Genomic DNA, 25363 nt, shown 5'->3' on the forward strand with positions numbered 1-25363 from the left:
ATCTGGGAAGCCCGCAGTTGATCTTGAAGGGTTGTATGTCATTTCCCACCCTCCCCTCTTTTCTTAACAGGAGACCTCTGAAAAATCAGATGATTTAGTCTCTTGCTCCTCATACTCATCTTTTTTATTATACTATCCTTATTTTTCATACTGTAGACGATATTTTAAAAAAAAAGAAAGCCTTAAATTCTTACGGAAACATCGCTGCATTTTTTCTTTTCTGTTTCAGGAGTCGGTAAGATGTTAAAGAAGATCAACAAGGCCATCGTCTCCAAGAAGAATAAAGACATTGTGACGGTGGCCAACGCCGTGTTTGTGAAGAACGACTCTAAGATGGAAGTGCCCTTCGTCACGAGGAACAAGGACGTGTTCCAGTGTGAAGTCCGCAACGCGGACTTCGAGGACCCGGCCTCCGCCTGTGCATCCATCAACGCGTGGGTCAGGAACGAGACGCAGGGTGAGTGGCCTCGGGTCCCGGGGACGAGTAGGTGGTTTTCTGCTTTGTGGACGAAGGCGTGAGTCAGGCTCTGAGACCCTACCTGGGGTCAGTGGCCCGCCTGTGGTGAAAGCCCTGGACCCCACTGACTGCACCGTCCTTCCCCCTCTTAGCAGCCTCGAGGCTCAGTCTTTCTTCTTCCTTCCCTTTTCCTGCTGTGGGCATAGCTCGTGCCATCCCCACCCCGGGGACTTGTCTCCCTGTGGCTCAGGGACCAGGGCAGAATACAACTCCGCGGATTCTCTTTCTTCCTCGATGCATCTCATGTCCAGGTCCCTGCCCCCGGGCCCTTGTCTGTTCTGCAGATTTTTTTTTGCTCATTTCTTCCTGCTTCTATATTTGCATCCCCCTTACCCAGAATGTGCTTCTCAGCCTTTAAGATTTGGGATTGAGCCTTCCCCACACATTCCTGTCTCTCTTGATTGAAATATAGTTGATGTACAGTATTACATAAGGTACGGGTGTACAGTGTAGCGATTCACAGGTTTTAGAGGTTACACTCCATGTACGGTTATTACAGAGTATTAGCTACATGCCCCGTGCCGTACAATACATCCTTGGCGTATTTTCTACATAACAGTTTGGACCTCTCGGCCCCCTGCCCCTGTGTTGCCTCTCTCCTCCCCTTCCTCCCCTCTCGCCTCTGTCATCGCAGGAAGTAGGTGTGTTGGTGGGTTGTGGTTGGCATGTGCTTACACGACCCTGCCCTTCATTAGATAGAGCATGTCCACCATGATGGTCATTTGTGCATGTGCGTCCCTTCCCCCGTGAAACTGAAGAAATGTCTTAAGATCAGTGTTTTTAGCCTGTTCATTTGTGAAGTGCAGTTTCAGGTGGAAACATTCAGGGGGTGGGATAGGTACAGAACAACAGAGAAAATTTAAGGCTAAAAACAGAGATTTGGAAACTGTCTTTCACAAAGTGGGGGGAGTTAAGGTCATCAGAGTGGAAGCAAAAGAGACTCAAAATGGAGAATAAGCCCAAAGAGGAAACTTGGAGAAACTCTGTCTCTTCCGGTCACATATCTCAAAAGCATGGTTCCAGCATCAGAATGGCATGTGTTTAGAATTCCGATCCCTGGAACCCCAGTCTGCTAAGGAGAAGCTCAGAGGCAGGGGCCTCGCCTTCTACACTAAAGCAAGTTCTCCCCCAGTCTCCCTCCAGAGTTGTCAAGGCAAATATTTGCAAATCACATCAGTGGCTAGAAAAGATGCTCTGGAGGGTGGAGGAGAGCCAGGGTGGTGTTGGTAAACCCGTGCCATCCCTTCTCAACACGACCCTGCACAGTGCAACCTAGGCTCCCATCCTGAAACCACGAAATGGTCAGGAGACCAGCGAGTGGGAGGGGATAAGTGTGATTTCCGAGCCTGTAGGACTGAGAACTGAGGCAGGACGCTTACGGCACTCAGATGCCGAGTGGCTGTGTGATGTGACATCAGACCCCACCTAGTCTCCTGTACTGTGTCCTGGGAGCAGTAAGTCCCGTTTCAGGCGACTTTGAACACACACTGACTCAATGCATTGCTCACAGCATCTGGGGAAAGGAAAGCAGTAAGGCTAGAAAAGTGCTCTTCTACCCTGCAGACCCCACTGTCAAAAAAGGATTTTCATACTCTCTTGAAGTGAAATGCATAGCTCCTGTAACCTATGCACACATACATAAATTTTGAAAAGTTAATATAATGCCAAGCTGTAATACTAGGAAAAACAAAAGTAGTTTATGGATGTAGTTCAATAGGTAAACCCTTGAATACAGCCACCCCTGAATATGCAACAGAATCTTAGAATAAGAATTGACATGGGAATTGACATTCATACTGTGAATTGACAGCCACAAAAGCAGACTGAGTCAGGCCCGCCCTACTGGTGACAGAAAAACCACAGGCTGTGTTACCATCACTGATGCGGTTTTTTCCTAAAACACTGCAAAACTCTTTGTAAATTTCCGACCAAAACAAGTACCGGCTCCTCTTGGTTTGCGTGGTCATCACTTTCCTGGCAAATTCAGTGTCCATCAACAGTACTCAAAATATATGGCAGAAACCAGCACAATACTCTAAAGCAGTTATCCTCCAATTAAAAATAAATTATTAAAAAAAAATACTTTGTGTTTACAACAAGAAAAATGCAGCTCTGGGCTCAGATGACCTTGAGCAGGTTTCTCAGGAACATGACTCTGCAGCGGAGCGTTGGAAAGTTAATGCAGGAAGTAGGACGATTCATTGTGTGGGGCTGTTCTGAACATTACAAGACGGGTAGCATCTCTGGTCACTGTCCACTCAGCCAGAAACACTCCTACAGATTTGCAGATGGCCCCACTCAGAGGCACGTGGCTACATGCGAGGTCTCAGAGAGACCCTGGAGGTAAATCAGTCCACATGTGGAAGACCACCACGTGGAGATGACAAATCCTGCCCTGCAGAGGGTGGGGGAGCTTTCCCAGTGTGCCAGGGATATGGTGATGGCTTGCCTGGGACCCCCTTCTGTGGCCTCGGACTCAGCCATGCCGACCCCCTCCCAGTCTCTCGGCCATCCTGTCTCCAATCACAGACACCCCCGTGCATCCTGCTTCCTGAAATGCTTTCTCTCTCCAGTAGCCCCTGGCCTGTTGATTTCACACTATCTCATGAATGGCATAGCCCTTACACGCGTAAGTGCCTAGTTTGAGTATCAGTTCTGCCACCTACTGGCCGTGTAACATCAGCCTGGTTACTTAACCTCCCTGTGCCTCAGCATCCTCCTCTGTAAAATGGGGAGATGATATAATAGCAGATCCGGGACTTTCCTGATGTCCAGTGATGGGACTTAGCACTTTCACTGCCGAGGGCATGGCTTTGATCCCCGGTGGGGGAACTAAGATCCTGCCAGCATCGTGGTGCAGCAAAAAAAAGAAGAACTGAAGAAAAAAAAGACAGTGGTACCTATTAGAATTCTTATAATAACATTAAGGCTGTTATGGGAATATGAATAATACTCATAAGGCATTTAACAGAGTGGTTGACACTTTGGAAATAATGTTTGGTGAATGTGAGCTATTTTTACAGTTGTGGACTCAAGTAATCCTTCCTCAAGGAGCCCACCCATCCCTGATCTCACTGACCAGATCGAATCCCCCTCTTACTTGCCTTCACATCCTTAAGTATCCATACTTTCACTGCAGGATATTTATTACAATTGTATTTCCAAGTCACTTATGTAAGCCTCCACCTCGCTCTAATCTATAGCTTTTTGAGGGACAGGGTTTATTTTTGTTTTGGTTCCTGGCACATGGTAGGCAGGCATCGAAGAAATGAATGCATGGATAGATGGATGGGTGAATAGATGATGGATGCATGTTCATGACAATTATTGATGGGAGGTCCCTCCTTGCCTCTAAACATGCATTTTTTTCTTCTTATTTCTTTGTGTTCCCTTATTATATCTTAGTTCTACCAGTAGCAGTGTTCTTGTTTAGTTGCTAAGTTGTATCTGACCCTTTTGTGACCCCATGGACTGTAGCCCACCAGCCTACTCTGTCCCTGGGATTTGCTAGGCAAGAATAGTGGAGTGAGTTGCCATTTCCTTCTCCAGGGGAACTCCCAGACCCAGCGATTGAACCTGTGCCTCCTGCATTGGCAGGCAGATTCTTTACCACTGAGCCAGCCTAAACCTAGTGGCAATAAGAGGCTTTATTTGTCTCAGGAAAAGGGGCAGAAGAGATTGCTTCAGACTCTTGGTGTGCACCAACAGAAGAGCGAACATAGAATCTTAGGTGTGATTTTTCAATAATGAAAGACAAGGTTCTCTTGTGCAGCTCACAGTTTAGTTGAGGGAGACAGATGTTACATTTGGCTAGAATAAAACGCTGCAGTGTAATGATAGTGCTGCGCCTTGGGTTTTATGGAAACTCTTGGGAGATGGGAGGAGGGTCAGAGAAGAGATACAAGAAGAGGGGACCATTGAGCTGTGTCTCAAAGGTATGTAGCAGTTGGACTGGATAATGGTCCCAGTGAAGGCAAGACACAGCTATTGAGAATCCGACTCGCTGGAGCACAGAATTCTCACTTCCTTCCCACAGGATCCAGTGTTCACAGAGGTCCCTTGCATTGAAAGATGGCTATTTATAGCAGTTGTGTTCCTGCAGATCCTGCTATAAGGGGGCGTTGGCGCCCCCTGGTGTAAGTAAAGAGCAGTGAGGACACTGACTTATTGAGAACCCTGCGGGTCAGGGTATCCATCCCGGTGTTCTCCTTTACCATGACGCACATAAACATCTGTTTATTGTCCATCTGAGTCTCCTTGAGCTTCATTTAAAAGGACTTAAAGCTCTCTGCTGAATTAGATAGTCTTGCTTCTTCAGAAGCTGTTGGTTTTATTCCCACCGTTTAATGTATTGTAACTAGGCATTTATATTAGGTACTTTTTGGATTAAAAGCTACAGTGAACTCATTTTTAATAGTTTTGGTATTAGTGATCTCTCTTAAACCTGTACACACTCACAGAGACAGATACACACACATACACAGGTGCGCACACACACCCACACACAGTTGAATCTTTAAAAGCCAAGCAAGAGGAACCTAAATGAAAATCCAAAGCCTCAGGCAGAGATAGTACTTGAGGGGGATCTTCATGCATTCACAGGAGCATCCTGAAACCACAACAACGATATCTGCTGCTTCACTCCGACACAAACAAGCTGGACCATCCCGATGTCTTGTGAAGAGCTCTTCCTTAACAAATAGTTCTTCCCTACAGACAGACCCTGGTTCTTTTTAATCTCTGTAATATGAGCCTAGATGGATCCCTGACCCATCAATATAGATACCGATTTTAGTCCTACCTCTTCTTTAAGTAGCTTTGTAATAACCAGGGATTCCAAACTAATGCTCCACATTCCTAAAATCTTAAGAGAACTTAAGCGTTTAGCTTTGATAACATTGCATAGGCTGAAGTGTTCCTTTATTTTTAACTGGGATTAAATCAACCCGGGAGTTAAAATAAATCAACATGACAACAGTTTATCTTGTGCCGACCAAAAGCCCTCACTGGCAGCCATACAGATCCTTATTATCAAACACAGAAATGAATTAATGAGTATAGTTTATGTGGATAAGTAAAATGTTCTTAAAACAGGGGGCTTATAGGGAATTAGTTATAAAATAATTTTTTTCAGTGTTTTTGTCTTGTGCTTTTATCAGATATATTCCTTTGATAATTTTTGATGCTATTGTAAGTAGATTTGTTTTCATTTTATTTTTTAGTTGGTCATTGTGAGTGTATAGAAACAGATACAGATTTTTAATATGTTGTTCTTATATCCTACAACTTTAAAAGAATTTCTTGATGAAAAGTTTGTTCTAAATAGAGGGTTTCTGAAGTCTTTTCTGGGTTCACTGATTTTTAATTTGTTTTCAGCTTTTAATTTTTAGTGAGGAAAACAATTAGAAGGACAAGAGGATATTGTGAAAGGTCTTGTAAAAATCTTTGAATTTTTAAACTTTAAAAATCTTTGAATCTTAACACTTGTTAGATTTTTTCATTCCCCCCGATCCCTCAGCTGCCTTTTGCGCTGATGAATGGCCGGTCCCAAGTGTCCCCCGTGTCTGTTCTCTGCCTGCGCAGGTATGATCGACAATCTGCTGTCCCCAGATCTTCTCAACGGCGCCCTCACCAGACTGGTCCTGGTCAACGCGGTGTATTTTAAGGGTTTGTGGAGATCACGGTTTCTGCCTGAGAACACCAAGAAGCGCACGTTTGTGGCAGCTGACGGGAAATCCTACCAAGTGCCCATGCTGGCCCAGCTGTCTGTGTTCCGCTGCGGTGAGTGCACACTGGGTGAGGCTGTGTTCTCGAATGTGCCAGCCTCGGAAAGGGCCTCGCATGCTGTCAATAAGTTCAGGAGCAGTCTGCCTTTTTAGTTTTTAAAAAGGACAGGGGAGGGGAGGGCAGGATTTTTTAAAAGCTCATGGTAAGTCTTGGCATTATTTACAAAGGTTATGTATTAGTATGGACTTTCCTGGTGGCTCAGTGGTAAAGAATCCGCCTGCCACTGCAGCAGACGTGGGTTCGATCCCTGGGTCAGGAAGAACCTCTGGAGAAGGAAATGGCAACCCACTCCAGTATTCTCGCCTGGAAATCCCATGGACAGAGGGGCCTGATGGGCTACAGTCCATGGGGTCGTGAAAGTGTAGGACACCATTTAGTGACTAAACAGCAACATGAAGTATATGTAACACATGCATCACTTTTAGGTTGAAATTTAAAGATAAAAGGGCAATTTAGGACATAAGAAGTATAAATGGACAGTAAACATATGCATGCATTGTCAACTCATCATTAGCAATCTTATATTACCAAATTAAAACTGAAAGTAAAAATTAGATTTCTTTTCCACTGATCAGATTAGCAAAAATTGCAGAGACTGACAAGGCCAGCCCAGTCATGGCTGTGGTGTGGGGCACGTGGATGCCCTTGGGGGGCATCCTTGTGGGGGTGGGAGGGCTGTGGTCTGACTGACTTTCTAGAAGCTGTGCTCCAACAGTTTCACACCAAGGAGTTTATAATCTGAGGATAATTACACACCGGCAACAAATAGAAGCTATATAGGTACACGTAGTGGAACACACATGACAATTAGATTTATATAAGTAGAAAGTTATATAATATGTGGTTGATTTCAGAAAACAAGTTACAGAGCAGCAGATGCTGTTTCATCTCGTTTATGTAAAATACTTTCTATATATTCATACAGTCATGTCTTGGAGGATGTTCAGTAAAATGTTAAGTGGTAGTATTTCAAGTGATTATTTTTTCCTTGAGTTTGAAAATTTTTTAAATGAGCATATGTCAGTTTTATAGTCAAGGGAGAGAAAATGACCCATTTCTGCCTCATTACCACAGAGAACTAAGGCTGGTGATTATTTTATAAACCTGCTTTCATTGAAATACTCATGGTCCAGTTACACTTCCTTTTCATTTATAAGTTAACCTTTATGTGGACATGTGGGTCCCAAGCACTCCATTTGCATGTACAGTATATATTAGATCAGGCTCTTCTCTTCATATCTCTAGCTGCCTAATTCTTTAAATTAAGGAATGACTCATGGGAGGGATGCAATAACCAAAGTCACTTTTCTTCCCCCTTGTCATTTATTAAGCTTCCAGGTGGTGTTTTGTCACTTACTCAGTACATTTTTTTTAAAGATAATATGTATTTAAAAGTCCTACAGAAAGGTGTCATGCGAAGAAACTGAGGAGAATAAACGTCTCTTGGGAGTTCCCTGGCAGCCCAGTGGTTAGGTCTCCACACTCTCATGGGTTCAATCCTTGGTCAGAGAACTAAGATCCCACAAGCCACACAGCATGGCCAAAAAAAAAAAAGAGCAAATAAATAAAATTTTAAAAATAGAAGACTGATTTTGTCTATAAATCACTTTCAGGTTACGTTGCCTACATCTTTGGAACACTAGCATTGCCTCTAGCTTCTATCTGAAGAAAAGCTATTTTGTTTTAGATCAGTCTTTGTACATTCTAATAAACCAAATTGGAGAGGGCCTCACTGTATATTTCTATTGCTGAAAAATAATGAATAAGTCAGGAAGGATTGAAATGCAAGGCTTCTGTAGACATACCCATGAAGATGAAAATGTTTGTATTTGTCAGAATTTCTTCAACATATAGGGTGTTTCCTGGGAGTTTTATCTCTAGGTGGCTTCTCAATTAATAAGAGTATGTGTGCGCTTTACAGAAAGTGAGACAAATACATTCTTATGGTCCATGGTGTGGAGGGTCTCTTCCCCGCCTTCTCTGACTCATGTTCTCGCTCCTCCCCTCCCTTCTGAGCCCCCAGGAGGCTGCATCAGTGGGTTTCCTTGCCCCTGGGCTTCCTGTTGGTTGGCTGATGGGGTGACCCAGCAGGTGGTGGAGTCAGGCGTTGGCACCCCAGCGCTCTCCCTGCGTCACCAGGGCCGCCTCATCCCTCCACGCAAGGTCCCCCACTGTCAGGACCTGCCCAAGGGCCCTTTGTCTCGGCCACCACCCCCTCCCCTCGGCCCTCCCCGCCTAAGGCTGGTAATGGCGCTTATGTTTGTGACCCAGGGTACCATCCTATGACTCCTCTGTATTCTGCCCTTGCTTTGTAAGTGGTCCCTCCATGAAACTCCACTTTAATTGCCCCAGTTTGGTGTCCTGCCTGTTCGCCGTTGGACCCTGACTCACCTGTACTGATTTCAAAGTAGACCATGAAAGTCCCATTGGTCCTGTTCCCTCCCAAGTCAACACTGCAAGTGGCCCGGGGCTGTCCTTCCTGCCGCACTTTCTGCACCTGGGATTGGAACCCAGGGCCTTCCATGGACCATACAGTAGAGTCCAGTGGTATTGTCTGTTCCCAGGTTTCCCCCTTTGGCTGGCAAGGCAGTTTTTCATGGAAAGAGGGGGCCAGTTTGTCTTGTGAAGAAAGCCCAGCAGTCCATGGTGGCCGCAGGCAGGCATTTGTTTTCATGACAGTAGACCACCCAGCAGGTCACCCATTTTCTGCCTGTCTCATCACTGTCTGACCCACATGACCAGCCAGGGCTGGGAGGCAGGCGGTCCTGGCAGCTGGTCACTTACACGGCCTCTGGTGCCCGCTGCCTAGCCTCTCATGGGCCTCAGCCTAGCTGAGCCATCCTTGGTCACTTTGCTGGAACATTGCTATTCCATTTACCCATTTATCAGCCTTCCTGACTTTGTGGTATGTCAAGGTCTCTGAGAGGATTCACTTAGTAAAACAGTAAGGGAGAGGATGGAAATAGGAGGGGAAAACCCTTCTGACTTAAGTTCCATAAGCTGTAAGCACTTTGAGGGCAGAAACTTTTCCATTAAAAAAAAAAAGCCTTAAAATTAGTGGAAGTATATTTCACACTCATTGCAAAATCTTCAAACGTAACAGTATATAAGGCAGAAAGAAAATATTCTCCTATAATCCCCTTTCCAGTATAAAAACTCCTATTAAGTGCTTGGTGTATCATTTGAGACCTTTTCTGTGGATATATAAAATATGTCTGTGCAACTTTTTGCATACATGAGATTACACTATAATTTCTATTCTGTAATCTGTTTTATTAGACAATCTCCCTTAGAAAACTTTATGTCACTTCTTTGTATCTACTTGATCCTTTTATCAGCTACATAGCATTCCACGTATCATAGTATCCTCTGAATGGCCATTTACTTTTTTCCTGTAACAACACTAGAATGAGCATTCTTGTACATGAATCTTTAGATGTTTGTGTTGGAACTGCTGGAGATAATTTCCTTGGGAATTCCCTGTTGGTTCAGTGGTTAGGATGCTGCGCTTCCACTGCCAGGGCCCTGGGTCAGGGAACTAAGATCCCGCAAACCACGCAGCATGGCCAAATGAATAAATCAATAAAGGTAATTTCCTTGGATAGGAATTGCTGAGTCAAAGTTTTTAACAGATTTTTTATTTTTATTGCTATGAGTTTAGACTTAAGAGACTTGCTTGTTTTGAAAAAGACCACAGAAGAATCCAGACATACATGTATATGTATATGTGCGCGTGTGTTCTGTGAATATAGAGTATGTTTCCAGTTTCCACTCTCCTCTGAGCATACAGCTCACACCTGTGTGTCCATATTACATCTCTCCTGAGTTGTCTACCAAGTTCTGGTCCCGCAGGTAGACACACTATTGCCCTCACCATCTGGTTCTCTCCGCAGTGTTCCCTCGCCCACCAAATGGCACCAGTACTCAACCACATCTCCTTCTCCATCAACTCTCCCCAGACTCCCTTTCCATTGCAGCCTGATTGTAGACTACTATGTACAGTGGATCAACGTGTGCTTCTTTTTCTCAAATATATATTTCGATTTCTACTTAAGAATAGCCTCAACAGTTCCTTAAGAAGTCTGAAATCCACAAAGTTGCTTGTAGTAGAAGTAATTAGACGGACTTTTGTATACAAAGCTTTCCTGATACTGAATATTTTTTTACAGGCTGAGAAGGGTTCTTAACACTTAAGAACCCTGGTTATCTCCTCCATTATAGGCCTTAAAGTAGGAATTGGAGGACTTTACAGGGGTTTCCAGAAAAACCAGACCATCCCCAAAGCACCCCCTACAGAAAGTTCTAAATCTTCTCTGTATTTTCAATGTTTGATTCTTTGCCTGTTCATTAAAAGATTTTGTGGATCACCATTCATCTAAGAGGGCTCCTCTAGTGGCTCATCGGTAAAAAATCTGCCTGCAATGTAGGGAATACAGGAGATGCGGGTTTGATCCCTGGGTTGGAAAGATGCCCTAGAGAAGGAATTGGCAACCTGCTCCAGTATTCTTGCCTGGTGAATCCCATGGACAGAGGAGCCTGGCGGACTACAGTCCATGGGGTCACAAAGAGTCAGACACGACCGAGCAGCTGACATTTTCACTTTCATTCATCTAAGAGAAAAAACTGAGTTTCCCTCTTTTACCCTTTCCCTTCTCTTTAGAATGAATGGGGCTGATCCATTCACATCTCTATACACTCCAGGAGTTCTCCTCGTTGGAGAACACTCAGTCTGCTTCCCAGATGTTAAAGGATGGAGGGCCTGGGGCAGAAAGAGGTCTGGGATGGCAACAGGCTCCCTGCTTTGACACAAAATCCCCAGATGCCACTTCCTCGCCTGGTTCATTCCACTCAGGAGCTGTGCCCCACTGAAGCAGGTGTGGTTTCTCCCGAGGGATCGATTCTGACACTCCGGAAGTAAAGTATCTTACAAAGCTGCCCATACCCATAGATGAAGGCTTTTTGCTCTGTGCAGCCACTGGGCTGAGCTCCAGGCGTGAGATATCTCATTCGGTTTTCACAACAGCTCTGTAAGGTGGATACTATCATCCCATTACAGATAGAGAAACTAAGACTTGGAGTTCAGGAACTTGCCCAAATCCCAGAGCTAGTGTGTTGGAGCCAGGGTTTGAATCCAGGTCCTCTGACTCCAGATAATTGTGTCTTTAACCTTTGCCCTCTGTAAAACCATGCTACTTCCATGATTGGGTGGACGGAGAGAAAAAGTGTTTTTTTACCCTGGTGGCTCAGACGATAAAGAATCTGCCTGCAGTGCAGGAGACCTGGGTTTGATCCCTGGGTTAGGAAGATCCAAGAAGGGAATGGCTACCCACTCCAGGGTTATTTCCTGGAGATTTCTGTGAACAAAGGAGCCTGGTGGGCTACAGTCCCTGGGGTGGAAAAGAGTCGGACATGACAGAGCAACTAACAGTTTCACTTTCACTTCCACAAGTAAAGATAAGTGTGGAAGGGGGCTGTGTATGGAATCATCCCAGCCGACATTTGTCATCTGCTCCTGTGATGAGAAGTGGGGCTGGGGAGAAATGGACCATCGGGCAGATGTGAGCGACTAGATGCAAATTGATTAGCTGTTATTCACCTTACTGATAAGTTAACGATGTGTCCCCTCGAGGCTGGATTCCCTGGTAGAAGTAGCAGCTCTCGCCCCACCTGGAACACACTCCAGCTCATAAGTTCATTTTTCACGACCCTGATTCTCACCAGAACAGTAAACACTTCTAGAAGTGGTTAATGAACGCCTCCAGGTCCTATTTCATGCCACGGAGCAGTCCTTTATTAGCAACTTCCCACATTTCACAGTTTCCAGAAGTGAGCTCTACCAGCATAGGAACCTAATGTTTTCTTTGAAAATTAAAAGGTTTATTAGGAAGTGGGTGTTTTTTTTTTTCTCTCTCTCTTTCCCATCATTTTCAGTTTCTGCTGAGACCATTTTATGATGCAAGGGAAAGACACAGCATCTCATCTTGGATTCTCAGGCAGTCTGAGACAGAACCTGGGTGAGAGAGAGGTCCATGTGTGTCCTGGGCAGCCCCACAGGCAGAGGCGTGTGATGGGAAGAGGAAACACCAGGTGACCCACGGATTGCTCACATGTTTCTTCCTCAAGGAGATCCTGTTGTGTCCTCCTGTAGAGTCATGTATTCTAAGAGCTTCACCATTTTGTCATATTCCTGGTGGCTCATATAAGGAATCTGCCTGGGACCTCCCTCCCAACCCCTATCTGGAGAAAGGGCTTACTGAAGTTCCTTGTCTCAGATGCAGTGGTTAGCAAAGGTCATCCCCAAAGAACAGTCAAGTGAAGATCATGAGAGAAACTCACTTTCTCTTTTCTCTCATTCTTAAATGTTTTGTCCGCTGAATGATGGAAGAGGGGGCCAGCGTTCACTGGGCACCCACTGTGGCTGGGCCCTGCTGGGAACCTTGTTGTTTAGTTGCTAAATTGTGTCCGACTCTGCGACCCCAAGGACTGTATAGCCCACCAGGCTCCTCTGTCCGTGGGATTTTTCCCAGGCAAGGATACTGGAGTGAGTTGCCATTTCCTCCTCCAGGGGATCTTCCCAAGCCAGAGATCAGACCCACATCTCCTGCGTTGGCAGGTGGGTGGGTTCTTTACCACTAAGCCACCAGGGAAACCCCGCTGAGTACCTTGTATATGGCTTCTCACTTCATCCTCACAATAATCTTGTGGGCTACACACTTTTTAACTTTTTATTGTATGTTAGAGTATAGCTGATTGACAATGTTGTGATAGTTTTAGGTGGGCAGCGGAGGGACTCAGCCACACATACACGTGTATCTGCTGTCCCTCAAGTCCCCCCTCCAGGCTGCCACTTAACATTGAGCAGAGTGCCCTGTGCTATTACAGTAGGACCTTGTTGGCTATACATTTCTCCACACTTTTTGTATGCCTGATCTCTCTGTTCTCCAAACCAGGAGGCACACAGAGGTTAAGGAACCTCACCAGGATCACCGAGGTCTTCTTCTAAAGCTGGAAGTGTTCAAGAAAACATTTCAGAATTCCACATGATCCAGAAATGCTGATTTTCCATTCACGTAGTTAACTCTAACAGCTCTCCCACTGCATGGCTCGTGTGAAGGTTTCTTGGGATGCTCAGGCATGCCCTGGGGAAGGCTCTTTTCCTGGGATGCTCACGGCCCCTCTGGGCCCCACACCCGCACCCTGGGCTTCTCCCCAACACCCGCCATGACTGCACTTGTGGCTTACTCTGATGGGCGATCCTCAGTTGTACTGCTTAGTTGCTAAATGTTTTGAATGCTGCACAGGGGATTATTGTTGTTATGTAGTCACTAAGTCCTGTCCAACTCTTTGTGACCCCACGGACTATAGCCCACCAGGCTCCTCTGTCCATGGGGTTCTCCAGGCAAGGATACTGGAGTGGGCAGCCATTTCATTCTCCAGAGTCTTCCAGACCCAGGAATTGAACCCAGAAATTGTCTCCTGCATTGGTAGGTGGAATCTTTATCACCAAGCCACTAGGGAAGCCCCTTCACGTGGGATAAAAGGATTCTAAGGTCAAATTAATTTGGGAAACCTGGGAATAACTAGAGTTGAACAGTTTTCTTCGGGACCTCTCAGAGCCTTTTGCTCAGACTGTTGTGTATTATGAATGTGCAAGAAGAATCCGGTGCTTCCTGGGATGTGGAATTCATTTTGTCTACCAGGTGGCTTGCAGGCTGTGTGTTCTCTAGACGACTTTGTGAGAAGTGCTGGTTTAAATCATTCTTGGGTCTTTGTTAGTAAGCACGGGTACCATGAACTATCAGAAAGCCCTGATGGTAGTTACCGGAATGGATGAGGTGTGAGTAGGGGGTCTGGGAGTGAAGGAGGAGCACCTTTGGGTTTAGATGTACTGAGTCAATAAGGAGCTCTGCTCCACTTCTCAGCCTCGTGTCTCTTCTTGACAGGTTAGTTAGTGTCTCTGATTGTAGCCTCCCCAACTGTAAAATTCTTCCTGGTGATTCAGACAGTAAAGAATCCGCCTGCAACGCAGGAGACCCAGGTTCGACCTTTTAGTTGGGAAGATCGCCTGGAGAAGGGAATGGCAGCCCACTCCAGTATTCTTACCTGGAGAATCCCGTGGGCAGAGGGGCCTGGCTGGCTGCAGTCCATGGGGTTGCAAAGTCAGACACGACTGGGTGCCTAACACTTTCACTTTCACAGCTGTGAAATAGGACGGCTTAAATCTACTTTGTGGGGTGCTGTAGATCCTAAATGTGTTGGCATGGTTGGTGTGGGCCTGGCACAGAGCGGACCCTAAACAGGGGAAGCTACCCACCCCCAACTTTTCTTCACACACACGGAGGCTCCACCAAAAGAATCATGCTTAGGCAGCTCACATTCACCCCTTCATCCATCTGATAAAGGTCAGCTTCTTACAAAGCACTGTATTCTACATGCCTTGTGATCTGGTTTAATTCTACTTAGATTTAGTGTGGCCAAAGGCATTCTAGACATGTCTAGACTAAAGAATTCTTTACCAGGGAAGGAAGAAATAATTGCCCTTATCTTTGACTTTCTAAGAAAGCTGTTTTTGGAAGCTTTCATAGAAACAGAAAATGAAGGGGGAAAGCAGTGAGTAATGTGTAGATGAATGTGGCTGGGCATTTATTTGTCTTCTAGATATCTTATAATACAAAAAACGAAATAAAAGGCGAAGCAGTTAGGACCAAACCACCTGACACACTCGCCTGAATGTTATCTTGATTTTGAAAATGAGCTGTTTCTCATCTTTTAAAAAAATACATATGGGGCCTGAATATCAGTCATCTTCTTACTGTTAAAAGGAGAATGGATGCATGAATGGCCATCCTTTGAAAATGAAGTGCTTGTTGATGCCTACTGTGTGGTGTGTGGTGGGGGGTTCCCTGGAGGCTCAGACAGTAAAAAACCCACCTGCCAATGCAGGAGACGTAAGAGACGCAGGTTTGATGCCTGGGGGGGTGGGGGGTGCGGTGAGGAAAATTCCCTGGAGATGGAAATGGAAACCCACTGCAGTATCCTTGCCTAGGATAATCCCATGGGCAGAGGAGCCTGGTGGGCTACAGTCCATGGCATCACAAAGAGTTGGATGTGACTGGGCGACTAACTCACACAGTATGTGGTCGGCCCCGAGGATCTGAAAGATTCAAAAGGTGAATAAACATGTTTGGGAAATGGGCATATAAAAAATGGAGAACAATAAAAGTATGTGCCCCAAAGTCAACACAATGAAATAAATAAAAGCTACCCTGGCCATCAGCAACCGCTCGTGTCCCTCCTGGACGTCACCAAGGGTGCCCTGAACCTGCCTCTGATTTCTTTAGGGTCGACAAGCACCCCCAGTGGCTTATGGTACAACTTCATTGAGCTGCCCTACCACGGCGAAAGCATCAGCATGCTGATTGCGCTGCCGACAGAGAGCTCCGTCCCGCTGTCCGCCATCGTCCCTCACATCAGCACCAAGACCATCGATAGCTGGGTGAGCACTATGGTGCCCAAGCGCGTGCAGGTCATCCTGCCCAAGTAAGTAGCCCCGTCCCTAAAAGAGGAAACACAGCCCTGGGAGTGACTGTGTCCCGTACCGGACAACCGAAGGCTGGCGCAACACGAGCCCCACTTAATTGTGCAGAAATTGCATGGTGGGAATACAAAGCTGTGCTTTTGTAGAAGTTGGTTTTCAATCCGCGTGCCTATTCCGTGGCAGGATAATGACGATGGGGACGGAGAGAAAACAGCCTGGTCACCAGGCCCTCCACCAGACCACAAGCTGCGGTGGCACTACAAGGGGTTTTCGTAATGCTCACCGTTCAAAGGGGGCTTCTCTGGTGGCTCAGTGGTCAAGAATTCGCCTGCCAGTGCAGGTTTGATCTCTGGGTCGGGAAAACCCCCTGGCATAGGACATGGCAACCCGCTCCAGTATTCTTGCCTGAGAAATCCCATGGACAGAGGAACCTGGCAGGCTACATCCATGGGGTTGCAAAGAGTTGGATACGATCGAGCACACACACACTCATACCTTCCAGTTCTGATAGCTTTTAATTCTCTAGTCACTGAGTTAAGCAATCAGAGGCATATATTCATCATAAGTATTATAATAATCCTCCCAAGAGTTTTTTGTTGTAAAATAAGCCTTCACATAAGGCAGTGCTTGCCGTAAATGAATAGGCTGGTGATGTACATAAATTATCATTGTAATGGTAAATTACCATTATAGCCCATCTGTGATGAGTCTGCTCACTTACCCTTGCTGCTCTCCCACAGGATGTGATAAAATCTGGTAAACACATCTTCTGATGACAGATTTAATAACTGACATTTACATATATAGCTATAACGCCAGATAGTCCAAGTATCCAACAAATCCATATCATACGCAAAGGAATGTCATTCCTAATGCCCCAGTTTTAATGATAAAATGCTTCCAGAATGCAAACACGTAACTAGCAGGAATGTATCTCCTCCCTTTGACCATCCACAATCCCAATAACGATGGTGGTTCTGTGGTTGGATACGGGGATAGACTGTAGAATACTGAACACTTGTCAATACCCTGTTACCAAGTCTACTGCTCATTGAGCAACCAATAAAGAGATGAGTTGCTAGGACTTCCCTGGTGGTCCAGTAGCTAAGACTTCCTGCTCCCAATGCAAGGGGCCTGGGTTCAATCCCCAGTCAGGGAACTAGGTCCCACATTCCACAACTAAAGATCCCACATGCCACAACAAAGATCAAAGATCCCGAGTGCCGCGGCTAAGACCTGGAGCAGCCAAATAAATAAATATTCTAAAAGAAAGGGAAGAGAGAGAGAGATGAGTTGCTGGGGCAAGGAATAGCGACTTTATTCAGAGAGTCAGCAGACTGTGAAGATGGTGGACCGGTGTCCCAAAGAACCATCTTGCCTGAATTAGAATTCAGGCTTCTTTTATACTGAAAGGGGAGGGAGTAAAGTGGAACATTTCCTGGTTTCCATCAGTCTCCGGAGGGGATGTGTCAATTTCTTCCTCCCTGCAATCATTCACAGGTGGGCCTGGCCTATTTCTTATGAGCTAAACAAAAGTCTGTTAGCTTAATGCTGATACCTGGGAGGCAGGGTTCCCAGAGATGGGCCAGTAGGTATAATTTAAGCTTAAAGGCAACATCCCTTTAGCAATTAACTTGTAAGAGAATACGGAGATTATTTCCTATTGCAACCCTGCATCTCCCCATTCAGCATAAGAGAAAGTACTTCCATAGCTCTTCCTTGGGCTGGAATGGGGAGCCTATTGCCCATGAGGGTGAGGACCCCCCTACTTGCTGTTACTGTTCCGTTTTGCCATGTGCATGTTTGAGAGATGGGTTGTTCTCTACTTACCTGGTACTTAAATCTTGGGATTAAAATTTAAGATATGACTGTTCAGAGTATACATTTACAAACATGTCTGTAAACATTTTTTTCCACTGGCATGGATTATATCCTTTTGTATCATTTATAATGATTTTTCCTCTGTTTTCTGCTTTTGTGCTAGGTTCACAGCTGTAGCTCAAACAGATTTGAAGGAGCCGCTGAAAGTCCTTGGCATCACCGATATGTTTGATCCATCAAAGGCGAATTTTGCAAAAATAACGAGTATGTTCAATTTAAAACTTGCTCTTAGACTTGAACAGTATGTTATAAACCAAGTTTCTGATTTATTCAGAAAGAAAAGGTCAACATTAGGAATGTGTTGCTATAAAGCTCTTCAGTGTTTCATTGGATGCCTTGCCAAATGATGCTACTGAGCCTTCACACTTATATCAGCATGAGGCATTTCCTATGTACATTTCATGGGAAACCTACGTGACTGCATGCATTTAAAGAAACACTTCATGTATTGTTTCCATTACCTAAAAATTTGGCTCTTAATTAGATATTAGTCTCTTCTTTTTCCAAATGCACAATTTTCCCCTGTATTTTCAAATTTTCAAGATCAACAATGTTTGAGCTCTCAAATGGCTTAACTTCCACCAAACCACTGCAGATGCCAGTATGTGCAAATAGGATTTTGGCATCTCAATCCCATTAATCTGAAATATAAATTCAAAGGAGGCTGATTAATTGCCTTTGCCAAACCATCTAGGACACAGCTGGTATGATATCCCTTCATTTGCCAGTTACATGTAATTTTTTTCCCTAGAGTCATATCTCAATGGATGGTCCTTTGTCTTTTTAATTGATAGCACAGCCAGCTTCTTCCACAGACAAGGCTTAAACATTATTTGTGCTCCATTTCATACTTTTCCCCTTTAGTGATAAGAGAATAGTTCAGTACCAACCTCAGTTGCCTGTTAGTGAACACGTAGGTACCTGTCGTGGGGACTAATGCGACTCCCCTGGTAAAACTGCAGCTCCATAGATATTCTGAGACTCTCATCCCATGTTAACCAAACTCTCTTCCCTTATCCAGCTGTATTAGCATCTCCTTGTCTGAAATTCACGATCGTGGGTCTGACTCAGACCTACTGACTCAGCATCTTCGCCTGAACAAGGTTCCTCATCCCAGTGAACCCTGCACTTTCCCCTTCAGGATCCCGCCTTGTAGCTTAAATACTAGATACCTGTGACAGGGTGTTCACAGGTGTTCCGAGGGAGGAGCAGCTGCCAGAAAGTCTTCTGAGACATTCTGTTTAACCGTGTGCAGGTGATGAGGGCCCTGGAAACGCGTCTCTCATTCACAATCAGTCATGAGAGCCGAGCACCAGTGCAGACGATTTCAAAGCAGACGACCCAAAAAGCACTTTTCTCCCTTCGCACCAGACCTGTGTCCCCTCAGGGTCAACAGTAATTTCTGTTTGCATCCTCCTCAGATGCTGACCCCAGTGGGTGTTGCTGGAATGGTGAGATCTGCTGAGAAGGAAAGGGTGTTCAGTAGAAGGTCCCAGGGGCCTGGCTGCAGTTCTGAGCCTGGCTCCTCCTCCTCGGTCACTACTCAGCCCTGAAGTGAGGGACTTCTGTTAGGAAAAGACGGCTCTTACTCTGCCACCAATGAGCCATGGGACTGGGAGACAGTTTCTTAACACTCTGGGCCACAGGTTCCTTGTGTTTATGTTCCGTATTTTTTCTGGATCTGAGATTCTGTAATTGAAAAGTAATACTGTTGGCTTGCTTCTTCCAGAAAACTAGATTACCTTTTTAAAGCTCCCCTCTTTTTATTTTTTTTTTAATAAAATTCTTAAGTGATCGGAGTTGAACCGACCGAGGCATTAACACACTTGGGGTCCTGGACTCCCTGCTGTGAAGTGACGTCACAGTTCCTTAGCAGAGACTGAAATTCACCACAGTGACAGTCACCCTACACCCTTCCATCACGGGGACTGTCAGAAGTCACTTCTTCTGACACTTTTTTGTTTTTTGTTTTAGTTTATTTATTTTTAATTGAAGGATAATTGCTTTACAATATTGTTTTGGTTTCTGCCATCCATCAACATGCATCAGCCACAGGTATACATATGTCCCTCCCTCTGGAAACCCCTCCCACCCCATGCCATCCCCCTACGTTGTCATAGTTTGAGCTCCCCGCGTGTCATACTGGCTATCTATTTTACATATGGTAATGTATATGTTTCCATGCTGCTATCTCGATCCGTCCCACCCTTTCCTAACCCCTTTTAAGGACTGAAACTTGTCCTGGCTTCAAGATTACTTCTCTCACCCAACCCAGCGGCCTACATATCAAGCAAATGCTGTTTCTGTTTTATTTTCTGGAAACAGGGTCAGAAAACCTTCATGTTTCTCACATCTTGCAAAAAGCAAAAATCGAAGTCAGTGAAGATGGAACCAAAGCTTCAGCAGCAACAAGTGAGTAAGCCCTGGGTCTCGGGGCCGGGAGCAAGCACACCCCGTCCCTTCATCAACCCAGCTACTGTGTCCTGAGCCGATTTCTAGCCAGGCGCTGCGGGCTGACCCTTGGGAGACAGTGGTGAATTTGGGAAAATCCGCATCCATGAAGCTCAGGGTCTGTTCCATGACAGAAAGTACTTCAGTAGAAATTCCTCCAGGACAGGAGTCAGCAGACCTTTTCTGTCAAGAGCGGGATGGGACATAGTTTATGATTTTATCATAAACTGATAAAATCGTACAGGCTCCCTCTCCACTTCTCAGCTCTGCCTTTGCAGTGTGAAAGCAGAATAGACTGACTATACAAGCAAATGGGCACGGCTGTGTTCTAATACATCTTTCTTCATAAAAACAGGACCCCTCAGACTTGACCTAAGGATGGTGGTTAACTGACACCTGCCGCCCCCACTGTCAGATAGATCAAGCATATTGTGCCTTCTTATTGGCAGAAAAGCCCCATCTTCATACTGAAACACAAAATACTAGCAACCACTAATAGGAAAATAGCCAATCGAGTCTATCCAGGACCAAGTGAAGAATTAGCAAGCAACTGTTGAATTCTGGCAGGATTGCTCCATAGCCTTCCTCGATAATTAGAACTTCCCCATGTGCTTTCTCCTCAATGGCTCATATAATGAAGGAGAAAACAGAACAGTCTTAGGTTGGTTTTTGTACCCCCTAATTATCCATATGAGATTGGATGAATAGATTTGGCCAAACTCTGTGAACTCATAAAGTGACTGTCTTAGCTTTCCTTGTAACTGGGTCAAATATTTCTGGTCATTAAAATGTACCACTTGGACTCAAAATAGACCCTTTATTGCCTTTCTAGAATAAGCATTTAATTTTTATTTCCTTAAAATAGCATTTAAAACAGAGAGCTAGAAAATGACATCTAAATTTTGCCAAAGTTATTGAGCAGTGTTGCCAATTAGTACTATCAGGATCGCCTATGTAAGTTGCAGGGCCCTGTGCTAAATGAAAACATGGAGCCTTTTGTTCAAAACTTACTAAGAATTTCAAGGACTTCCCTGGTGGTCCAGTGGCTAAGACTGTGCTCCCAGTGCAGGGGGCCTGGGTTCGATCCCTCATCAGGGAACTAGACCCCACATGCCACAACTAAAGATCCTGCATGCCACAACTATGACCCAGTACAGTCAAATAAGTAAATAATATTAAAAAAAAAAATTTCAAGTCAGCATCCACAAAGCACTAGACCAAGTGTAGGGCCGCTGTGAGTGTGGGGTCTTGTGACTGCCCAGGTCACATGCCCTTGAAGCCAGCCTTGCTGTGTTAGTCTGCCAGGACTGCCATGGCAAGCTGCCCCAGAGTAGGCGGCTTAAGCAACAGAAATGTACTTCTCGTTTCTGGAGGCAGAAGTCCAGTATCAAGGTGTTGTCAAGACTGGTGTCTCCCGAGGCCTGTCTCCTTGGCTTGCAGGCGGCCACCCGCTCACTGTGCCCCCCACAGCTTTTCCTGTGTTCACAGCCCTGGCCTCTCCCTCTCTTCCTGTAAGGACACCAGTCCTGTTGGATTCGAGCCCTGCCTTCAGGGCCTCATTTAAACTGAAAGCCTTCCTGGGGCTTCCCTCGTGGCTCTAGTAGTAAAGGATCCGCCTGCCGGCGCAGGAGACACAGGTTTGATCCCTGATCCGGGAAGATCCCACGTGTCGTGGAGCCACTGAGGCCATGCGCCACAACTCCTGAGCCTGTGCCCTGGAGCCCGGGGAGCCGAACCCACTGAGGCCCCTGCGCCCTGGAGCCCGTGCTCCCCAAAAATAGAAGCCACCACAACGAGAAGCCTGCGTGCCGCAACTAGAGAAAAACCCGTGCAGCAGCGAAGACCCAGCACAGCCAAAATCCAATTTAAAAATTTGAAAATGAAATAAAGATTCCCTAAAGGCCCTGTCTGCAAACACAGTCACACTTGGGGCTAGGGATTCAGCAGACAGATTTTGAGGGATACAGTTCAGTCCATATCTCTTGCTGACTTTTGATTTAATTGTAATAACCCTAGGTTGAGGGGTTTGTCCAAGCATAGCTGTAGCTGTTTCCCTTACAACGTCAAGCCCAAGTCATTAAAGCTTCCCAGGGGCTTGAGGAAGACGACTAGGCCATCGCAGCAAGCATGGGGCAGTTATGCCAGGCCTCTGCCCTTCTGCAAGGCCTTATCACTGGCTTATTAGATCAAAGCTACCATTGGGAAACAGGGCAGGGAAAACGTATCTAAGACCATAAGCATAGATACGTTTGCTTCCAGTGTCCACACCAGAACAGCAACGTCAGGTGGTAGGCCCCAGATGAGCAGTCTACACTGGCAATGTGAAGAAAGTCTAGATGATGAGCCCAAAGGAGAAGGCACAGACAAAATGGATGAGAAGTGAGCTGGTCCTTGGTACCGGGAAAGGATTTGGATAGGCCAGAAGGACCAGGGGCCAGGCCTTAGCTAGGTAGATGGTATGAATGAAATGCAGTTAATAGTAACAGTGACTATGCATTGGGTGCTTATTAAGTAGCAAACACTGTTAAAGAACCCACCTGCCTATGCAGGAGATGCAAGAGACACAGGCTCGATCCCTGGGTCTGGAAGATCCCCTGGAGGAGGAAATGGCAACCCACTCCAGTATTCTTGCCTGGGAAATCCCATGGACAGAGGAGCCTGATGGGCTGCAGTCCATGGGGTTGCAGAGTCAGACACAACTGAGCGACTGAGCACATACACACACATTGTTCTAAGAGCTGTAGTGTGTTTCAGTTCATCCTCCTAAGAGCGCTACCTGGAGTAAGCATGTTTTTGAAAGGAGATGGGCTTGTGTGAACTAAATGAGGTGGATTGGAAAGGGCCTGGCCCATGGGGGCTGTGCTGTCAGTGGTGACCACGGGGCCTGTTGTTTCATGGCCAGCCTCTGGGACGGGAATGATGTCCTGCCTTGACTTACATGCTGCCTTTGCGGCCTCATGCTGGGTGTACAATGGGTTTTCCTTTTCTTCCCGCAGCTGCGATTCTGATTGCAAGGTCATCGCCTCCCTGGTTTATAGTAGACAGACCTTTTCTGTTTTTCATCCGACATAATCCTACAGGTGAGTGATTGTCCTCTCCCATTGTTCACTCCATCGTGCAGCTTTGAATCCTTCTCCCATGTGTCAGCAAGTGCCAACACTTTGAGTCATGTAACAGTCCTTTGCAGAGAAAGGAGAATCAGACTGTTTTTACACAGTGTGATGGCATCTCTAAAACATAGGATTTTAGGTTTTGTCTCTTTGTTTTTTTTTTTTTTTTAACACCTGAAGAGCTCTGCAGTCCTTTGGGGCTTTTTGACATCTGCTGACTTTTTTTTTTTTTTTAAATAAATGCAATTAGGTAAATTTTTCAGGAAGCTACATGTCTTCAACCTTTGTAAGGACACCCTGCTGTTATGACCTGAGAATTGTTAGTTCAGTCAATCTTAGCTCCTCAAGTCATGGGTTCAAAGTTGGCTCTGTTTTTTAGCTTCATCTTTAAAATTAGAATAACAGTAATTCCTAACTCTTAGTACAGTTATGAAGAATAATTAAGACTGTCTTTGTGAAGAGGTTGTCTTCATGTTGGTGCAGAGTAGAAACTAACATATTCTAGCTTTTACTCTGCTTTTGATCAATAACCTAAGCTGCCTCCTATCCTTTTATCTCACTGTATCTTAATCATTATAATTAGTGTGCTCCTGAGCCAAACAGTCCAAACAGGAGCCTCTAGCCACACGTGAGACTTAGCTTTTTAACTTTAATTAAAATGAAGGGCTTCCCAGGTGACTCAGTGGTAAAGAATCCACCTGCCAATGCAGGAGACTTGGGTTCGATCCCTGGGTTGGGAACATCCCCTGGAGAAGGAAGTGGCAACCCACTCCAGTATTCTTGCCTGGGAAATCCCACGGACAGAGGAACCTGGCAGGCTGCAGTCCGTGGGGTTGCAAAAGAGTTGGACATTACTTGGTGACTAAACAACAACAATTGAAATGTAATTTAAAATTCAGTTTCTTAAACCACATTTCAAAGGCTCCATAGCCACACGTGACCAGTGGCTACCATATTGGACAGTGAAGATGCAGACCATTCCCATCACTGCAGAAAGTTCCATTGGATAGCATTGCTTAAGAGCAGTGGGGTTAAGGACAGCCCAGAAACCTCCCCTTGGATATACCTTCCATCTTATCTGAAAGACTAGAGTTATGCATTCTTTCCTTTTAATTCTCTAGGTGCTGTCTTATTCATGGGGCAGATAAACAAACCTTGAAGAATATATGGAAGGAACCATGCAAAGCAAAGACTACTTTGCTATGAAGAAAAGACTCCTTTCCTACATCTTTCCTAGTTCTGTTAAATATTTTTGTACATGACTTTCTTTTTCAAAACTAGTTCTTAGGTTCAGAGACTCAATGATGCAGCATTTCTGTTCTGGGAAGTCTTAAGGGGGAAAAGGGCAGGATGGTGGAACACTGTACTGAGAAATGAATAGAAAGGCTTCAAAATGTCTAAAAGATTCTTTAAACTACTGAGCGGTTACCTAGGTTAACAACCCTCTTGAGTATTTACTGTCCAGTTTAGGATTTTTGTTTTGTTTTGTTTATATGTGTGGCTTTTCAGAAAAATTTAGTCAGTGTGATGGGGGAGGGGAAAAAAGGACATTTTATGGTAGCTTTTACTTTTATATGAAAAAAATATTATTGGCCTTTTAAAATTTTTTTGGTCTCATCCAAAGTCTTAAAAGTAATCTTGCATTACTTTGGGGGTAGAAATAGTGAAATCTTTACCCTCTTTGTGTGTTTTTGTTGTTGTTATTTTATATAATGCATGTATCCACTAAAATAAAGTTTAAAAAACTAATGTCTTGCTAGACAAGGTTTGCTGTTGTGCAGTGTGCCTGTCACTACTGGTCTGTACTCTTTGGATTTGCATTTTTGTATTTTGTACAAAGTAAAAATAAAGTGTTATGAGTAGTAAAAAAAAAAAAAGAAGAAGAAGAAGAAGAAAAAGCTATTTCTCTGCTATTTGAAAATACAACAAAAGAAACAGCCTTTTAAAAATACCTCAGCCTCTTCTCAAAGAAGGCAATGGCACCCTATTCCAGTACTCTTGCCTGGAAAATCCCATGGATGGAGGAGCCTGGTGGGCTGCAGTCCATGGGGTCGTAAGAGTCAGACACGACTGAGTGAC

The 25363-nt window shown here is 45.1% G+C and overlaps 1 protein-coding gene across 3 annotated transcripts in view; it reads left to right on the forward strand.

Moving 5' to 3' along the window:
- Positions 1–25033, forward strand: part of SERPINE2 (serpin family E member 2) — a 64282-nt gene extending 39249 nt beyond the window's left edge. For all 3 annotated transcript variants that reach the window (XM_043909871.1, XM_043909872.1, XM_043909870.1), the window contains exons 3-9: positions 230–457; positions 6101–6298; positions 15646–15844; positions 17827–17927; positions 20049–20135; positions 23171–23254; positions 24406–25033. In XM_043909871.1, coding sequence (XP_043765806.1) covers positions 230–457; positions 6101–6298; positions 15646–15844; positions 17827–17927; positions 20049–20135; positions 23171–23254; positions 24406–24443 — 935 coding nt within the window. In that variant the 3' untranslated portion in view covers positions 24444–25033. The remainder of the gene's footprint in view (positions 1–229; positions 458–6100; positions 6299–15645; positions 15845–17826; positions 17928–20048; positions 20136–23170; positions 23255–24405) is intronic.
- The last annotated feature ends 330 nt before the right edge of the window (positions 25034–25363 follow it).

The sequence above is a fragment of the Cervus elaphus genome, chromosome 8 (assembly GCF_910594005.1).
Source record: "Cervus elaphus chromosome 8, mCerEla1.1, whole genome shotgun sequence".
In the NCBI taxonomy this organism is placed as follows: domain Eukaryota; kingdom Metazoa; phylum Chordata; class Mammalia; order Artiodactyla; family Cervidae; genus Cervus; species Cervus elaphus.